This window comes from Rhinopithecus bieti, unplaced genomic scaffold (assembly GCF_001698545.2).
Source record: "Rhinopithecus bieti isolate Rb0 unplaced genomic scaffold, ASM169854v2 scaffold_3878, whole genome shotgun sequence".
NCBI classification, from domain to species: Eukaryota; Metazoa; Chordata; class Mammalia; order Primates; family Cercopithecidae; genus Rhinopithecus; species Rhinopithecus bieti.
In genome coordinates this window covers 5554477-5570603 of record NW_016805059.1, presented here as the reverse complement: position 1 = coordinate 5570603, position 16127 = coordinate 5554477, and the positions used below count along the sequence as shown (strand labels likewise).

General features: G+C 39.1%; 2 protein-coding genes across 6 annotated transcripts in view; one reads left to right on the top strand and one right to left on the bottom strand.

The window, feature by feature from the left end:
* Window positions 1-260: 260 nt before the first annotated feature.
* TIGD4 (tigger transposable element derived 4) lies at window positions 261-11178 on the bottom strand. Its single transcript, XM_017871117.1, has 3 exons — window positions 10919-11178; window positions 3170-3259; window positions 261-3014 (listed from the first exon to the last, which is right to left on the bottom strand). Exon 3 carries the CDS (start codon window positions 2477-2479, stop codon window positions 941-943), a length of 1539 nt encoding a protein of 512 aa, XP_017726606.1. The 5' UTR covers window positions 2480-3014; window positions 3170-3259; window positions 10919-11178; the 3' UTR covers window positions 261-940.
* Window positions 11179-11297: 119 nt separating this feature from the next.
* Window positions 11298-16127, top strand: part of ARFIP1 (ARF interacting protein 1) — a 124959-nt gene continuing 120129 nt past the window's right edge. Inside the window, exon 1 of one of the 5 annotated variants that reach the window (XM_017871116.1) lies at window positions 11298-11536. The gene's annotated coding sequence lies outside the window, so the exon portion shown is untranslated. Of the gene's footprint in view, window positions 11672-16127 lie in introns of all 5 variants that reach the window. The other 4 variants (XM_017871114.1, XM_017871112.1, XM_017871115.1 and 1 more) reach the window with 4 other exon arrangements.

Genomic DNA, 16127 nt, shown 5'->3' with positions numbered 1-16127 from the left:
AGAATTTTAATCCAAAGTGTTACCAATCAAATTTGGGGGAAAAAAGGATTACATACATCAAAATATGCTAAAAGGACATTTAGTTTTACCTGAAAATAAAATTCAGTAAAATCCAAAAAATAATTAAATATTATAGAATAAAAGCTTGAGCTGTTAAAATTAGAAAAATATCTAGGCATAGCTATTAAACTATAAATATCATAAGAGTTTAATAAATGTTTCAATAATCTATTTTTATATTAAACATAAATACACATATAAATATTTAGGAAGAATCCATAGCTTCTGGTTATAGATGACAAATCTGATAGGGTCACAGCTTTTCATTTGACCTGATATACAAATAACTTGAAAGTAGTAAGACTCATATTTTTAATCATTTTGGTATATAGTTAAGGTCCGATTTTATTTTCAGCAGTTTTCCACAATTTCTTATTAGAAAGGTCAGCTAGTTATGTGAAAAATAATTTAAAATTACTTTATATTTGATATTTAAAAGTCTAGTTAGAATACATACGGCATATATATATCTTTATAAAAAAGTAAACTATTGCTAGGTTTTTTTTCTTAGATTAAGTAAATTAAAATATTCTAGAACATAATCTGAAATTTAAAAAACAAAATAGAAATCACCAATTCAATGTGTAAATATAGCAGAAGGGTTCCTTTTATGTTTGACATATTGACCATATCTGTCTAATATAGCCCTTTGACATACATGTTTTACTCCCTAAAACCTTGTTAAATAGAAATCTGTATTTTTTATTCAATCATTATTTACTAGGGAGTTTTGCTACTCAAACCAAAGGTTTTGCAATTAAACCAAGGATTACTAGTTTTCATTTTTTATGTTTAGGCAATGTGGCGTAACTCCTTTACATACCATATATAATAAAATGTATCAGGAAAAGCTATTACTCTTCAGATACACAATATATAGTTACTTAGGTGATAAAGAGTTAATAAAATTTTCAAGGTCTGCTAAAGAATTTTGAAGTCCGTCATTCATATCTTGACTTCTAAGAAATTTTTTCAGAGTATCTAAAGCAGTTATTGCCTCAGATTTTGATGGCAAAGGGAGTTCAGTTTCTGGAGATCCATCATCATCCTCTTCATCAGAAGTGTAAAATCCAGTTTCATCTGATTTACTTTCTTTGGTACATACGGAATCACCATTTGGTGCTGCTTCACACGTCTCCAAATCGTCATCCAGGGCAGCATACTCTTCTATAGATAAACCTTCAGGAAATTCTACTCCTGCCCCCAGAGCATCAGCAACCAAATCCAGACCAGTATCCTTCTCTGCACTTGTTACGTCACTTTCTCCTTTTTGAGATTTGAATCCTGCCTCTTCATAGCTTTTAACAATAGTCTCTGGGGTTACAGCCCTCCAGCAAAGATGCAATGTATCAACTGCATCTAGCAGTGAAAATGTAAATTCTTTGCTACCTTCAACAGAGCTTAAAAATTTCTTGATAAGACAGTGTCGATATTTCATTTTAAGGCTTTTAATAATGCCTTGTTTCATAGCTATACATTTGGAAGATAAACATGATGGAAAGAATGCTAACTCAATGGACTTCAGGTTCTTTACCTCTGGATGTGCTGGAAAAGACTCAACAAAAATCACCACTCTTCGTTGCTGGGCTTGAAATTTCTCATCAAGCTTTCGCATCCATTGTTCAAATACATCTGAGGTCATCCATGCCATTCTGTTAGCTTCATAACACACAGGCAATGATTTTAAACCTTTGAAACAATGTGGATTTCTCTTTTTTCCAATGACAAGCAAAGGAAGTTTCTCTGAGCCATCCATGTTTGTGCCAACCACCAGAGTTATTCTGTCTTTGCATAACTTTCCAACTGAACATGTTTCACCTTTAAATGCAAATGTATTGGTAGGTAACATTCGATAAAGCAGCCCAGTCTCTTTTATATTAAAAACATTTTTAGGATGATAATCATTTAAATAATAAGGAAGTACATTTTGGTACCAGACAGTCGAAGGGTCTACTGATACACCTGTAGCTTCTACAGGTTGAGCTCTGAATACTAAACCATACCTGGATTTAAAACGATCCAGCCAACCATTACTGCACTTAAAATCATTATGGCCCAGTTTCTGGGCAAAATCATTAGCTTTTAGACGTAACATTGGACCATTAACTGGTACATTTAGACACTGAGCAATTCGATACCACCTCATTAATGCCTCTTCCAGATCTGTATAAAAAGCAGTTCTCAGTCTTTTTCTCTTTGGATCAAATCTTAGAGATTCAAAGGCTTCTAGAACTTTGTCTTTATTCTTTATAATAGAAGACAATGAATTTTTCTTTATTCCATATTCAGCAGCAATCTCTGCTTTTTTCTTGCCACTTTCCACTGCATTTATGATGTCGATCTTTTCCTCAATGGATAGGCTTTTCTTTTTCTTCACTGTTACGGGCAGAGTAGAGGCATCCGCAGAAGCTTCTGCCATCTCAGCCAGTGCTTATGTAGAGATTACTTTTCTTACTGCCTGGTGACTGTTTCTTTGTTTTCCAGTATGATATAGATTGCTGCTTTCTATCCTACTTCATATACTAAAAGTTGGTAAGTGTCTGATAGTCTTATTTCGTAGGAACTTGATGACAAAATATGCTTTTCAAAGATCTGAAGAAGAAAATGTTATATGCAACTAGAACGTTTTAGAAGAGAAACTTCCTTCCTAGAACCTTGTATAGTTCAGTTTATAGCTTATTCAGAGTTGTAGAAGTCAAGCTAAAATAGAAATCTCATTATATCAAACCTGTCCAGTCCGGCTGATGTATTTTTAGAACTTCAATCCTTTAAGATGATCCATTTTATCCAGGCACACATTGAACCTCCTATTAATTCTCCATAGAAGGCCTCAGAGACAAGAAGAAAAAACGTTCAAAAGTTTCCATGCAACTATTACCCATTAATTTTCAAGTTTGTTCATGGTAAAGAAGAAAATGGCAGAATCCTTCTAGAAGTTGCCAGTATATCTTCTTCTGTTTTTTGAAAATGTAAAAGGGAAAAGCAATTTTAGCAATATGTCAATTGAATATTAAAATAATGCTTATACCCAATTGTTTTGCTCTTAATAATGAAAATAATAGAAACATGTTTCTGAAAATACAATAAAGTTTCCAAGAGAAATGCTTACCTCCCAAAAGGCCTCTCTGTAAAAGCTCTCTAGCTCTGTTCTACAGATTTGAATTCTCACTTGCCTTTGAATGCTTTATAATATATAGTTCTGAAATAAATCAGATAAATTTAATTTAGTTTGAAAATGTGGGCTTACCAAAATTAAAGAACTAAAATGATGCTGGATAGATGCTTGGTGGCTATTTTCACATGAGGTCACAGACTGCACCCTCTAACTTCTCCAAAAGAAAACATAGTCAGACAGTAGTCACAAGGTTCAACTTTTAATAGCACATGGGAGACAGTGTCTCTTTCATAGGAGTCTGACAGAAAATGCTTCACTAAAAAATCAAGTACAATTCTATTTTTAAAAAATCTAAATCCCATTTGACCTAAAAGCTTAAAACCCAGTACCTTTTATTTTATTATTTAAAATTTTCTCTTCTTTTTTTTTAACCCTTATCCTGTTAGTGGGCTAAGAACTCAGTAACTTTTGTATTAATTTGACGCATTAGCTGAATGTACAGAGGCCAGAGATACTGGACAAAAGGCATAGTAACAAACATTTAGGAGAGCATAATACAGAAAAAGATGTAGACTAAGAATAGGAAGGATAGTGACCACGAGTCTTAACATCTCAGGTCCTCTACTTTCTATCTGTAAAAAAAAAAGTGCCAGGCAGTTCTGAATTGAGAAGTGACTCCGCTATTTAGTACTCATGTGATCCCAGGTCATTTACTTAACCATCTGAAGCTTCAGCTTCCTTATCTGTAAAATGGGAGTAACTACAGCACCTACCTCATTATTGTGCATTCAAAAGGATTCAATGAAAGAGTGTAAAGCACTTAGCACAGTATTTAGTACTTTAAGAAAGTGCTCAACAAATGGATGGTGATGATCTCATCATCATTATCTCTCTCATGTCTTTTGGCTATGTGAATCTACAATTTGGAAAACTTTATAAAATCCTACTTGCAAACAGAAGCAAGAATCCCACCTTAAATCTATACTCAAAGTAGGGCTTTTCTTTTCTTTTTTTTTTTGAGACGGAGTGTCACTCTGTCGCCAGGCTGGAATACAGTGGTGCAATCTCGGCTCATTGCAACCTCTGCCTCCTGAGTTCAAGTGATTCTTCTGCCTCAGCCTCCTGAGTAGCTGGGACTACAGGCGCACACCACCACGTCCAGATAATTTTTGTATTTTTGGTAGAGATGGGATTTTAAAATGTTGGCCAGGATGGTCTCAATCTCTTGACCTTGTGATCTGCCCGCCTTGGCTGCCTCAGCCTCCCAAAGTGCTACTATTATACTATTACAGGCATGAGCCACTGGGCCCGGGGTAAAGCAGGGCTTTTCTTAAGCCATGAGAACAGTCACATGGCCCCAGATGGGCTCACCTCTACTTTCCCAAGTCAGCACCTCCCTTATCAGAATCCATGGAGCAGCCAAGATAATAACAAGCTAATTTGATGAGCGGTGTTATTTCTGTGTGTGTGGGCACTCCATTCTTCTTGCTGGGCTTCCAGGTTTCCCAGGTGATGCGCACCTTTTTGCACAAAATCTTTCGACAAAACTTTTTGCCAAAATTCTTCTGCCCTTGTTGTCCAACTCAAAGGAGGAATTTTATCATAGGAATTACAACCAGTAAAGGAATTCTTTTTTTTAAAAAAAGTGTCATTTCAAAAAAAGTCTTAAAATAATGACAGCCCTGGGTTTTAGTTTTAAATGGTTTTACTACCTATATTCCAAATAACCAAGGAGGAAGGTAAAACTGGATTTCATTGGTCCCACAGTTACCATGTGGTTAAGAGCAGTTTAGAGTCCAGGCTTTTAAATGTCAAGTCAGCATTCTTTTCACTATATTACAGTATCTTTGAATCACACTGGTGGGGCGTCCTGTGACCATAGTTACAGATTCTATGCTCCCAGCACCAACCTAAGCCAGCATTTCCAATGTCTTAAAAAAATAAAAAGCAACATTAGGACTCCATGGAAGAATAGGCCATTATGAATTCTGTGAACACAAATAGCAACTCTTAATCTGTTAGGGAGGGTTGACCTAAGTAATAAGATTTGACCATACAACTAACATTAAAAATCTTGCTTGTATATGGGATCTCTTCTTACATTTTCATGCAATTTCCTGTAAATATGCAATTATTTCAAAATAAAAATAAAATTATTGCTCTTATTAGGAAGATACCAACCTTCAGAAATTGATGTAGCAAGAACCAATTTTTCAAAAAAGACAAAACCAACCAAATTTACTAAGAGAATCTCCCAACCCCTCCCCTCCCCTCCTTCCTTCCTTCCTTCCTCCCTCCCTTCTGCCTTTCCCTTCCTTCCTTTCCTTCCTCCCTCCCCCTAATCCCTCCCTCTCTTCCTCCCTCCCTTCCTTCCTCTCTCCCTCCTGCCTTATCTCATTTATCAGAAATAAAATCTACCATGTCAAATAACAACGATTATAGAAAAAGTAACTTGAATTTCTTCTTTTCCCATCCTGGTTAAAACTATATAATATATACTATCAGAGATTACTCATTATCTTGAGAAAATTGAAAATGTGATAACTTTATTTAGAAAGATTAGGTTTTTCCCCTGAGTTAACATTAGTCAAAGCTACAATTTTCCATGATAAGATACAATGTATCTTTATTCCTAAAAGCAATCACATTTCTAATGCCAAACAGACAAATTAGACTTTTTCCCTAGAAAAGAATAAGGCATCAATACTACCTGATCAATGAAGCTGACATTCTCCAAACTCCAACAGTATAACATCTGGGATATTCTTTTGCAAGGAGTAATGGCAGCAGCTAATATTTCTCAGAACAGTCATCCTCTCAAGCTCATTAATCATTTTCCCTCTTGAAAATATTACAGCAGAGAAACACTATTCTACATGTTAGGGAATATTTTCTCTATGTCAACGCTTAAGCTAATCAGAAAATAATAATAATCAATTCATCAAAAGAGACTCGCCAAATTAATTTCAAATAAAGAAAATACAATGGTCAATCCTACTATTAATAAGAAAAACATAAATCTTCTTTTAAAAAAAGAGATACATTTTTGTTTCTGCCTATCAAAATGTCAGTATCTAGTGTTTGCTGGGGTGAGGTAACAGGTTGTTAGGAGGCACATAAATTGTTACAACATGCTTATGGAGGGCAAATTTGCAATATGATATACAAACCTTAAAACTGTGTATAACATTTTATCTAGCAAGTCTATATTAAGGATTTTTTTTTTTTTTTTTTTTTTTTTTTTTTTTAAGACAGAGTCTTGCTTTGTCGCCCAGTGGTGCAATCTCAGCTGGAATGCAGTGGTGCAATCTTGGCTAACTGCAACCTCCGCCTCCTGGGTTCAAGCGATTCTCCTGCCTCAGCCTCCCAAGTAGCTGCGACTACAGGCATGTGCCACCACGCCCGGCTAATTTTTTGTATTTTCAGTAGAGACGAGGATTCACCGTGTTAGCCAGGATGGTCTTGATCTTCTGACTTTGTGATCCATTCACCTCCGCTTCCCAAAGTGCTGAGATTACAGGCATGAGCCACTGTGCCCAGCCTATATCAAGGATTTTATCCCAAAATAATAATTATAGATATAAAAATAATTTCTTACAAATGTATTAGTTTTCTATTGCTAATGCAACAAATTGCCATATACTCAATGCCTTAAAACAACACCCAATTATTATCTCACAGTTCTGTAGATCCTAAGTACAGGTGGGCTCAACTGGGTCCTCTGTTTAGGGTCTCACAATGCAGAAATCAAGATGTTGGTCAGAAGTTGGGCTCTTATCTAGAGGCTCTGGGGAAGAATTTGCTTCCAAGCGCAATCAGATTGTTTGCAGAATTCAGTTCCTTGCTGTTGTAGGACTATGGTCCCTAGTTTTTTTTGTTGGCTGTTGGTAGGGACTACTCTCAGCTTCTAGAGGCTTCCCTCAGGTCCTTGTCTGTGGCCCTCTTCATTTCAGCAATGGAGAATATTCCTCCCGTAGAATCTCTTTCACACTTTGAATCTCTCTGACTTCTTCTATTGCCACAAGCAGGAGAAAACTCTCTGTTCTTAAAGGGTTAGGTCTTGATTAGGTTAGGTCTACCTAGACTACTGCCCTTTTGATTAATTCAGAGTCAATTGATTAGCAACCTTAATTACATCTCCAAAATTCCCTTGCAAGTAACATAACATGTTCATGGAAGTAGTATCCCATCATGTTCACAGGGAGAGGGAATTATACAAGGTAAGGGTCACTGGAGTTCATCTTAGAATTCTACCTACTACACAGGACTATTCCTTGCATTGCTATATAATTACAGACAAAATTGAAAATATGCAACAAAAAGGATTCATTCAATAAATTAAGAAATATCTACATGTTGAAATACTTTTGTGCCACACAAAGAATATTTAATGATATGAAAAAAAGTCCATGATATAGTAAGTGAAAAAAGCAAAATATAAAATTATATGTCAACAAATACAACATACACTAAAAATTACATCAGAGCAGAGGCTCATGGTTATTCCTACAGAGCTCACTTCCAGTAAACCATAGGTTGTCAATAACAATTTGTTAAATAAATGAAGAAATATATATCTACATAGATATAAAGAAAAAAAATACATTGACCAAAATGTTGAATGTTCTAAGTAAATGACTTATAAATAAGTTCAGTTTTTTCTTCTTTATAGTTAAACACATTTTTACAACTCTAATGTTCTACCTTTTTTTCCCTCTACAACAGTCATCTTAGAATAATGTTCTATTTTTGCACCAAGTTATTAAGAAAAATCAGTATCAGAAAACATAAAGCTGGCATTCTTCCCATTCAGAATCTCTAGGGGTAATGAGTCACTCTCCTTTTATCAGTAGTTTATACCCCTCTGCAAAGAATCAACTACTTTCCAAACTTAAGAAAGCACTCACTCACTGTCTTCTACAAATAGATAGCAACTATACCCACTTAATCCTGCTTGTGCCATTACCCTAAGTAGCAGGAGTTGCTGGTATTCTGGAACTTGCCTGGTATGCAGCAGACAACATATTTCCATAACTCGACTAGAGTTAGTCAATTTCCTGGTGCTATAAGAGAATCAAATAAGTCCAAAGTTCAGTTTCCCAAAAAGCATCTTATTTATCATGGGAAAACATGCAAAACAGTCGTACAAAGTTGACTGAAATGGGGGCTCAAATCGAAGGCTTGCAAGATCCAAAGAGAGGGAAAAATGAATTCTCAAAGGGAGGATAAATAATGGGTTCATGACAGAAGTAGCATCTGAACTCAACTGTAAAGGATGGATAGGGACATCACAAGTAAGGAAAAATAGGAAAACATTTCTGCTGATAAGAATAGAGAACAAAGCATGGAAGAGGGAAATACGCAGTTTGAAGCATATTAAACATTTCTTTGCAACTAAAGTTTCACATCTATGTCTATATTGGTATTTATACTTATCTCTATTAGTTGGTTAAATTAGCACTTCTCCTTCAGGTATATAAAAGAGAGTGCTCATTTGCAAGATTGAGGCCAGATCTTGGTAAGCCTTTAATGCCAGGATAAAGAATTAGACTTCATTGAGTATGCCACAAATGCCATTCAGGGCTACTAGAGTTCCCCATAAGCCCAATGAATAAATAGCACCTGATTTTTCAAAAAGCCAAATAGCCAATAGCAGTGCAAAATTAAATGAGTAGATAATCTCCATGTCATAAATATATATGGAAGGCAGCTCTTCCCTTTAGTCTCCAAAAATAAATGACAATTCAGAGAAAAGTAGTAATCTTCTATTTTAAACAAAATGAACAGGCAGGGTCTCCCAAGTTTTAGGGCAAAGGAGGGAAGGAAGAAAAGAAGGGAGAGAGGGAGGAAGGAAGGAAGGAACGAACGAACAAATGAAAAGGAAGGGAGGGAGGGAAGGAGGAAAGAAAAGAGGAAAGAAGGAACGAAGGAGAAGGGAGGGAGACAAGAAGGAAAGGAAGAAAGAAAAAGAGGAAGGAGGGAAAAAAGGAAGAGAGGGAGAGAGGGAAGAGAAAACAAGTCTCCTCTAAGCAGGGCCAGGCTTAAAATAATGTTTTTCAGTTAGTACTAAAAATAATCCCCAATCCAAAGAACACTGGTTGCTGCTTCCTTTGTCCCAAAGGATATATAGAATTCCACTATTTTCCATCACCAGCTGAAGTAGTGTCTAGTGTTTTCTTGGAGCCAGACTACATTCTAATTTCCTTCAGGTCCGTGGAAATCATAGAAAGATTAATCATGTGTATATATAGCCTTGCACAGCGTAATACTGTGGATGAGGATTAATCATACACAGTACCAGAATCTCACTGAAGAGAACTAGTTCCAAGTTCATCTGAATCTCTGTCAAAACCATCAGCAGGTGCCAAGGAAACTATCCAGCTATGAACAAACTAAAGCAAGTCTCCACCTTTCCAAAATAAGAAACACCTCTGGGTCTAACAGTCTAATAGTTAGATTATTAGAAGCTAAGCATCTAATGAAGCTTAGCATCTCCAAACTCAAGAGACAGCTAGCAGGAATCCTTAACACAATAGCCAGCAAAAACAATTCAGTATTCACTGTCCACAATCATTCAAGCACCGCTGAGCCCTACCGTACACTTCCTCCAAGTCACCCTTCTGAAACCCTAGGAACAACACTTGTACTTAGCTGCAAGTTCTGTAGTCGCTCTATTCCTACACAATTACAGCAGTAACTAATTTAGATTGGGATTCTTTTCTTATAATTGAGAAGACTAACGGTCTCCAAACCAACAAGATGTCTTTGTACAGAAAAATCCACAGTAAGCTGTAAGAACTGAAGTTATAGTTTGAGTGGGTTGACATATATATTTGCTCCTTTGTTTTAAGACAGAACCACTTAAGATGAGAGATTTTTGTTCTGGAATTTCAGTACTATTTTTGTAAGAGGTGGTATCCTGGAGAGTTCAATCTTGTTATACATTGGAAACATTTATGGTGACACTGGTATTTACTATTCACAGATCCGGGGAAGATTCCTGCCAGGGATATTTCACTACACTGAAACTCCCTGGAAATCTGTAGAGGTAGAGCTCTGCCTTTGGGCATTAGTCATTAAAATTATCTTGTCAGCTACTGTGACAAGTAAAGGCAGCTGAAAAGTACGGTCTTAAAGAAGGGTAAATCTCGCCATATGCACAGTTACCCTTCGCATTTCTACAAGCGAAATGAGAATAAAAATGAGCATTCAAAGCTGTCAAAGAAAAAGCAGTCCAGCAGTTCGAAGGGATATTCTGTGATGGACCAACTGTATGGTACTGTGTGTAAAAGAACTTCAGGTCTATCTAGCGCCACGGCGGAGCCACGCTTTCCCACTATTCAGCGCTGGGGATGGGGAGAGTAGAGCAGGTTGGGGCCCCGTTTAGGAAACTACGAAGGGCTCTGAGAGAGCGAATTGTTCAGCAGTTTCCGTGACAGGACAATGATCTATTTAAGAAGTAATGGGGCAAGCAAAGAAAGCAGAGCTCGGTCATCCGGAAAAATAAAGAGGAGCCGGAAAGAAAAATATCAGGGAATCTACTGTGAGAGAGCGAGCAAAGCAAAACGCGATCACAGATCCAGAGCAAGAGCTCAGGGATGCCGGGCCCGGGGATCTAGCCTTTCTGAAGGGAGGGGGCTCCCCAGGCACGGGGGCAGCGCGAGGAAGCGCCCACATTCCGTCTGCTCCCTTATCTTCGCATTCTCCCCACCACCCCCACCTTCCCCGCGGGACTGGAATAACCTTCGTGCTCTCCGGTGGCTGAGAAAGCAGCTTTCGCTCTTCTGTGGTAGCGTGGCGGTGAGCTACATCCACCTCCACCCTCCCGACACCGGCTCACGGTCTGTTGGGGAGACTCCTAACGTGTGAGGCTAGGGTGTGTGAATAAAAAAGAGGGAGGCGGAGGGCTCCTGGAGACCTTTGACGTCTCAAGACCAGGCAGGGACGCCTTTCCGCAAGCTCCCAGCTCTAGCCAGTGCCTCTGGCCCCGCGCGCACATCCTTCTACTATTAGGTCGCTGCCAGAAAATTGCCCGGGCAACGACACCGCCGGAGTCCCGGATGTGGTTGCTAGGGCAGCAGCGGGAGGGGCGCAGCCCGCCTCCCGGAGAAGGGCGGAGGGAGCCTCGTGGGAGGTGCGCTGGCACCAGCGAGACGTGGCCGGGCAAGGCCAGATTGAGGGAGAGAGAGGCCGTCCAGGGCCAGGGACAACGCTATTTCCGGTCTCCTGACTTCCGGCTTCGCTGATCTTGGTGCTAGTTCTGGAGGCCGGGTTGAGAGGTCTCCAGTCCGACTGTCCTCGGCGGTTGGTCAGTGTGAATTTGTGACAGCTGCACTTGCTCCCCGCCCCCGAGCAGCCGAGGTGCGTAGGGGAGGAGGAAGAAGGAAAAGGTCCGGGTCTCGTTTCCGCTCGCTTCTTGCCAGGGTTGAGGCGATTCCAGGGAGCGGCGGAAGGGATAAGCCTCGACTAAGAAGCTACCGAGTTACCCTAAGACAGGTGAGGGCGGAGCTGGCTCGCCTGGGAAAAGGCGGGGGAAAGATGGTTTGAGGTGGTTGGTGGGGCGGACACGTTGCCTCCGGGTTCGCCATTCCGGACTTTTACAGGGCACACCTCTCCTTAGTCTATGCCTTATCTGCCCAAGTGTTATGCCTTTGGTTTCTGTTCCTTCATTCCTTTTGTTCCTCTGAGTGTGCCCCCGAAACAGCCGAGTGAAGGTGTAGGACCGGACCTTGCAGGGAGGCACTCTCTTGGCTTTGCATACATTGGGTGGGAAAAGGGGTTGCAGGATCCGGAATCCGGACGTTTCTTGACAAAGTGTCGGAGTGGGCCTCCTTCAGGCTTGGTGTCCAACCCTCATTTCTCCCCTCCTCTCCCTGCATCCCCAACTTCCTCTCTCCCGCAGTAGGAGGAAGGGAGAGAGTGATAGTCCCTCTGAGAGGTTCTTCTGGCAGTGGTGCAGGGAGGAGTCTTGCCTGTGAAATGTCCAAGCCTGACTGTGTGTCTGAGGACGTTCAAGAAATGCTGGAGTTTTGGAAAGAGAGTTGTGCGGTTGTCTTCAGCTCCGTTACTGTTTGCCAAGTTACTACTGTTTACGTGTCTAGGAAAAGGAGAGAATTTTTTTAAAAGTTTTTAGACGCTAGACGTTTTTCCCTTTTACTTTATTTTGTTATTACTTCCTTTTGTTCTTACCTTCCTCTTAAGCCCTTTGATTTCAAAAAGTTTACACTTTACACTTCCTACAGATCCTTTAGCCACTCTTAGGATTTCTGTCCCCCGCCCCTACCCTGTTTTCTCCTAAAGTATAAAATTCATCTAACTGCGTTCTTATTTGATAAGTAAAAGCCGGAAGAGATCCAGAACTTTTCATAAACTTCTGCTTTCATACTTTCACCTGTAAGGGTGTGTTCACGTTTGCCATTTAATTAACTTAATTGGCATAGAAATGTGCACCAGAAATGGTTACCTTAAGTCAGCTGTCTGTTAAGGCTTCAGGAATTGGCCTTTTCTTTTTTCTTTTCTTTTTTTTTTTTGAGACGGTGGCTCACTCTGTCGCCCAGGCTGGAGTGCTTTGGCGCGAACTCAGCTCATCGCAACCTCCACCTCCCAGGCTCAAGGGATTCTTCTGTCTCAGCCTTCCGTGTAGCTGGGATTACAGGTAGGCGCCACTACCACCTGGCTAATTTTTGTATTTTTAGTAGAGACGGGGTTTCACCATGTTGGCCAGCCTGGTCTCGAACTCCTGACCTCAAATGATCCGCCCGCCTTGGCCTCCCAAAGTGTTGGGATTACAGGGGTGAGCCTCCGCGTTCGGCCTAACTGGCCATTTCATTGCTGTTCTCTCAGAGCGGCTACAGATGACTATGTTTTACTACTGTTTTAATTCTACTTTTCTTTCGTTTGTCCTGTGGTGTTTTTTGTTTTGTTTTCCTTGCTTAGCATGACCCACGTCTTCTCCCAACTACCGAGTCTAACACACTTTTATCTGAGAAAACAGAAAAGATTTCTAATTTATTTTCTGGATTAAATCCCTGCCTAAGTTACTTTAGTTTTTATTCAGATTGATAAATTGGTTTACCCTGGATTATGATTTGCCTTAATCCTGGATGATGACTTGGGGTTCATGGCCTAAGGGTCATCAACTTTCAGGGGTCTTCCTCATTCCCACCCCTGAAATTATATGCAGTTTTGTTTGAGTGAATTTTTCCCCCCCTGGGGAAAGTGTCCATTCTTTTTATCAAATTCTCAAAGGAGATATACAGCCTCTTGATAGATTAAAACCACCACTTAGGCAGTGTCTTGTTGAAGTTAGTGAAAATAGGTGTGTGTGTGTGTGTGTGTGTGTGTGTTTTCCACTTAGGCAGTGTCTTGAAGTTAGTGAAAACGTGTGTGTATGTGTTTGTTTTCCACTTAGGCAGTGTCTTGTTGAAGTTAGTGAAAACAGGTGTGTGTGTGCGCGTGCGTGTGTGTGTGTTTTGTGTGTTTTCTCAAACTGTAAATTGTTTGCTTTGGGACCAAGGAAAGGAGAATGCGGGGATTCTTCTAGTTTCATATTGAAATCTCTACTTTAAAACGTTAGTGTTTCTAAATTCCTTCCTAGGCTTACAGAAGGAAATGAGGCTGCCCACTTCATTTCCTGATTTGTGGTTTTGAGGTTTCTTTTTAGGGATAGCCGTTTGTGGTCAGTGCTCTGGCGATCCAGTGGATTTACAAACTGATGTGCTTATCTTTAATATGTATTAAATATCACCAAGCTACTAGGCACAATTCAGAGTAAAAGATTTAAATTCTAGTTGCATTTTGCTTTCATTTTCTTAACTGTTTTTGCTTGAGGCATGTACCTTAGGATTTGATTTGGCTTTGCTAGGAAGAACAAACAAGATGTTTCAGTGGTGTGGTCCTTTGGAATGTTGTTGCTTATCTTGACATCCACTTTCCCTCCGTTGTGTATGAGATATTTTAATGATTGTTTCTCTCTTGTGAATAAGTTAGTATCCTTCCAAACTTAATGTAAATTTTAGAGTACATGTTTGAACTTACCGATTTGGTTGTGAATTATTTGTTGATTGAGGGTTGCAGTTCTAAAAGTCTGATACTTTTTTTTTTTTTAGAATGTTAACTTGAAGAGACCTATACAGCTCATCGTAGTCTATCTTGAGTAACCAGTTTCTTCTGCTCACAAAATGAAATAAGCTTTCCTCTGTCTAGCAACCTCACTTGGGGGAGCAGTCAACATAAGTTTTTAGACAATAGTTCATGCTAGGCTGGGCACAGTGCCTCACGCTTGTAATCCCAACACTTTGGGAGGCTGTGGCGGGTAGATCACTTGATGTCAGGAGTTCGAGACCAGCCTGGCCAACATGGTAAAACCCCATCTGTACTAAAAATACAAAAATTAGCTGGGTGTGGTGGTGCATGCCTATAGTCCCAGCTACTTGGGAGGCTGAGGCAGGAGAATCACTTGAACCCAGGAGGCGGAGACTGCAGTGAGCCAAGATCCCACCACTTCACGCCAGCCTAGGCAACAGAGTGAGACTCCATCTCAAAAACAATAACAGACTAGCTTATGCTAAATTAGTTTCCTTTTAAGGTAATGACAGATTCGGAAGATAGTTTATATCTAACACTGTAACAATTACATTTATTTGCTTATGTGCATTAAGCTAAGTGCTTTACATTATTATCTCATCTGGTAATTTTATAAAGTGGCTAAAGTCCTCTTTCTATAGGTGAAGAAAATAAAGCTGAATGATTAACTGAAGCTAAACTAGTCTGCTCAGAATTGCACTGGTGGAGCCAGGATTTGAACCTAGGTTGTCTGACTCCAGACTACTACTGTAGACAACTTCTACCATGTGTCCATTATGTCCTTTTTGAAATGAGTTGGAGATATATCACCAGATCTTCTATCAGGTGTTAAGAAAAGGTCATTTCCTTTCTTAATCTTCAGTGGATGAACATCTAGTTGAATATCATACTGAGAAGTTTGACAAAAATAAGTGAATTTGGAGGAGGCAGTTGGTAGGGGTTTCCTATGGGGATGGATATAAGTCTCTGGTGTGTGTGTGTGTGTATCAGAACACACACACCTACTTGAAATAAAGAATTGTAAGTATAAATTCTTGAAATGAAGATTCAAATAATATAAACAGATGGTGTGTGTGTGTATATGAGGAGTGGAAAATGTGAAAACGAAGATTATAAGTAATAAACTGGGCATTGTAAGAGTCTGGAAGTATAAATAAATTTTAGAATAATAAATTTATGATGGAGGAAAGAATCAATTCAGAATGGAAGAAGGAGTAAATTAAACAGGAAACTTTAATATGGCTATGGATGAAAAACTAAAATATTTGTACAGAATGGAAAGTGAGTTGTTCCACTTAACATGGAAGTTGATGACTTAGGACCATGACAAACTAAAAGTCAGATATGTGGCACTCCTTCTGGATGTATGAAAAAGACTATTGGTCTGAAAATAATTTTGTTTTCCTTGATCTCGACTAGCTTTTGGCAGTCATGGAAGCCACCGAATGGCTCTTGCACATTAACAGATATTGTTTATGAGACAAAAGTATTTATTTTCTTTTTCTTTTTCCTTTATTCCTGTTCTCCTCTTTCTCCCATCTCTCATTCCATTATCCTCCATTCCTTCTGAGCCTGTGTCTTAGGATGAGCATAGGCAGGTGTTGCTTAAACCTTTAGTTGTTCCTGAAAAAGGAATATAAAGTCTCTTTATGAAATTACACTTTTTTCCCTTAATGAACATACTTAAGTGAATGCTGTTCTTCAGAGTAGGCAATCTGCTTTGAAATCTTCTTCTAGTATTACTGTCAGTTCAGATTGAGACATACAAAAATGAAAAGTTCTTGCCGGGCATCATCACTTCATGACCTCAGTCACTAGAATCTGAATAACTTTGGGTATTTGGAAAAAAATCACATCCTCTCTTGAA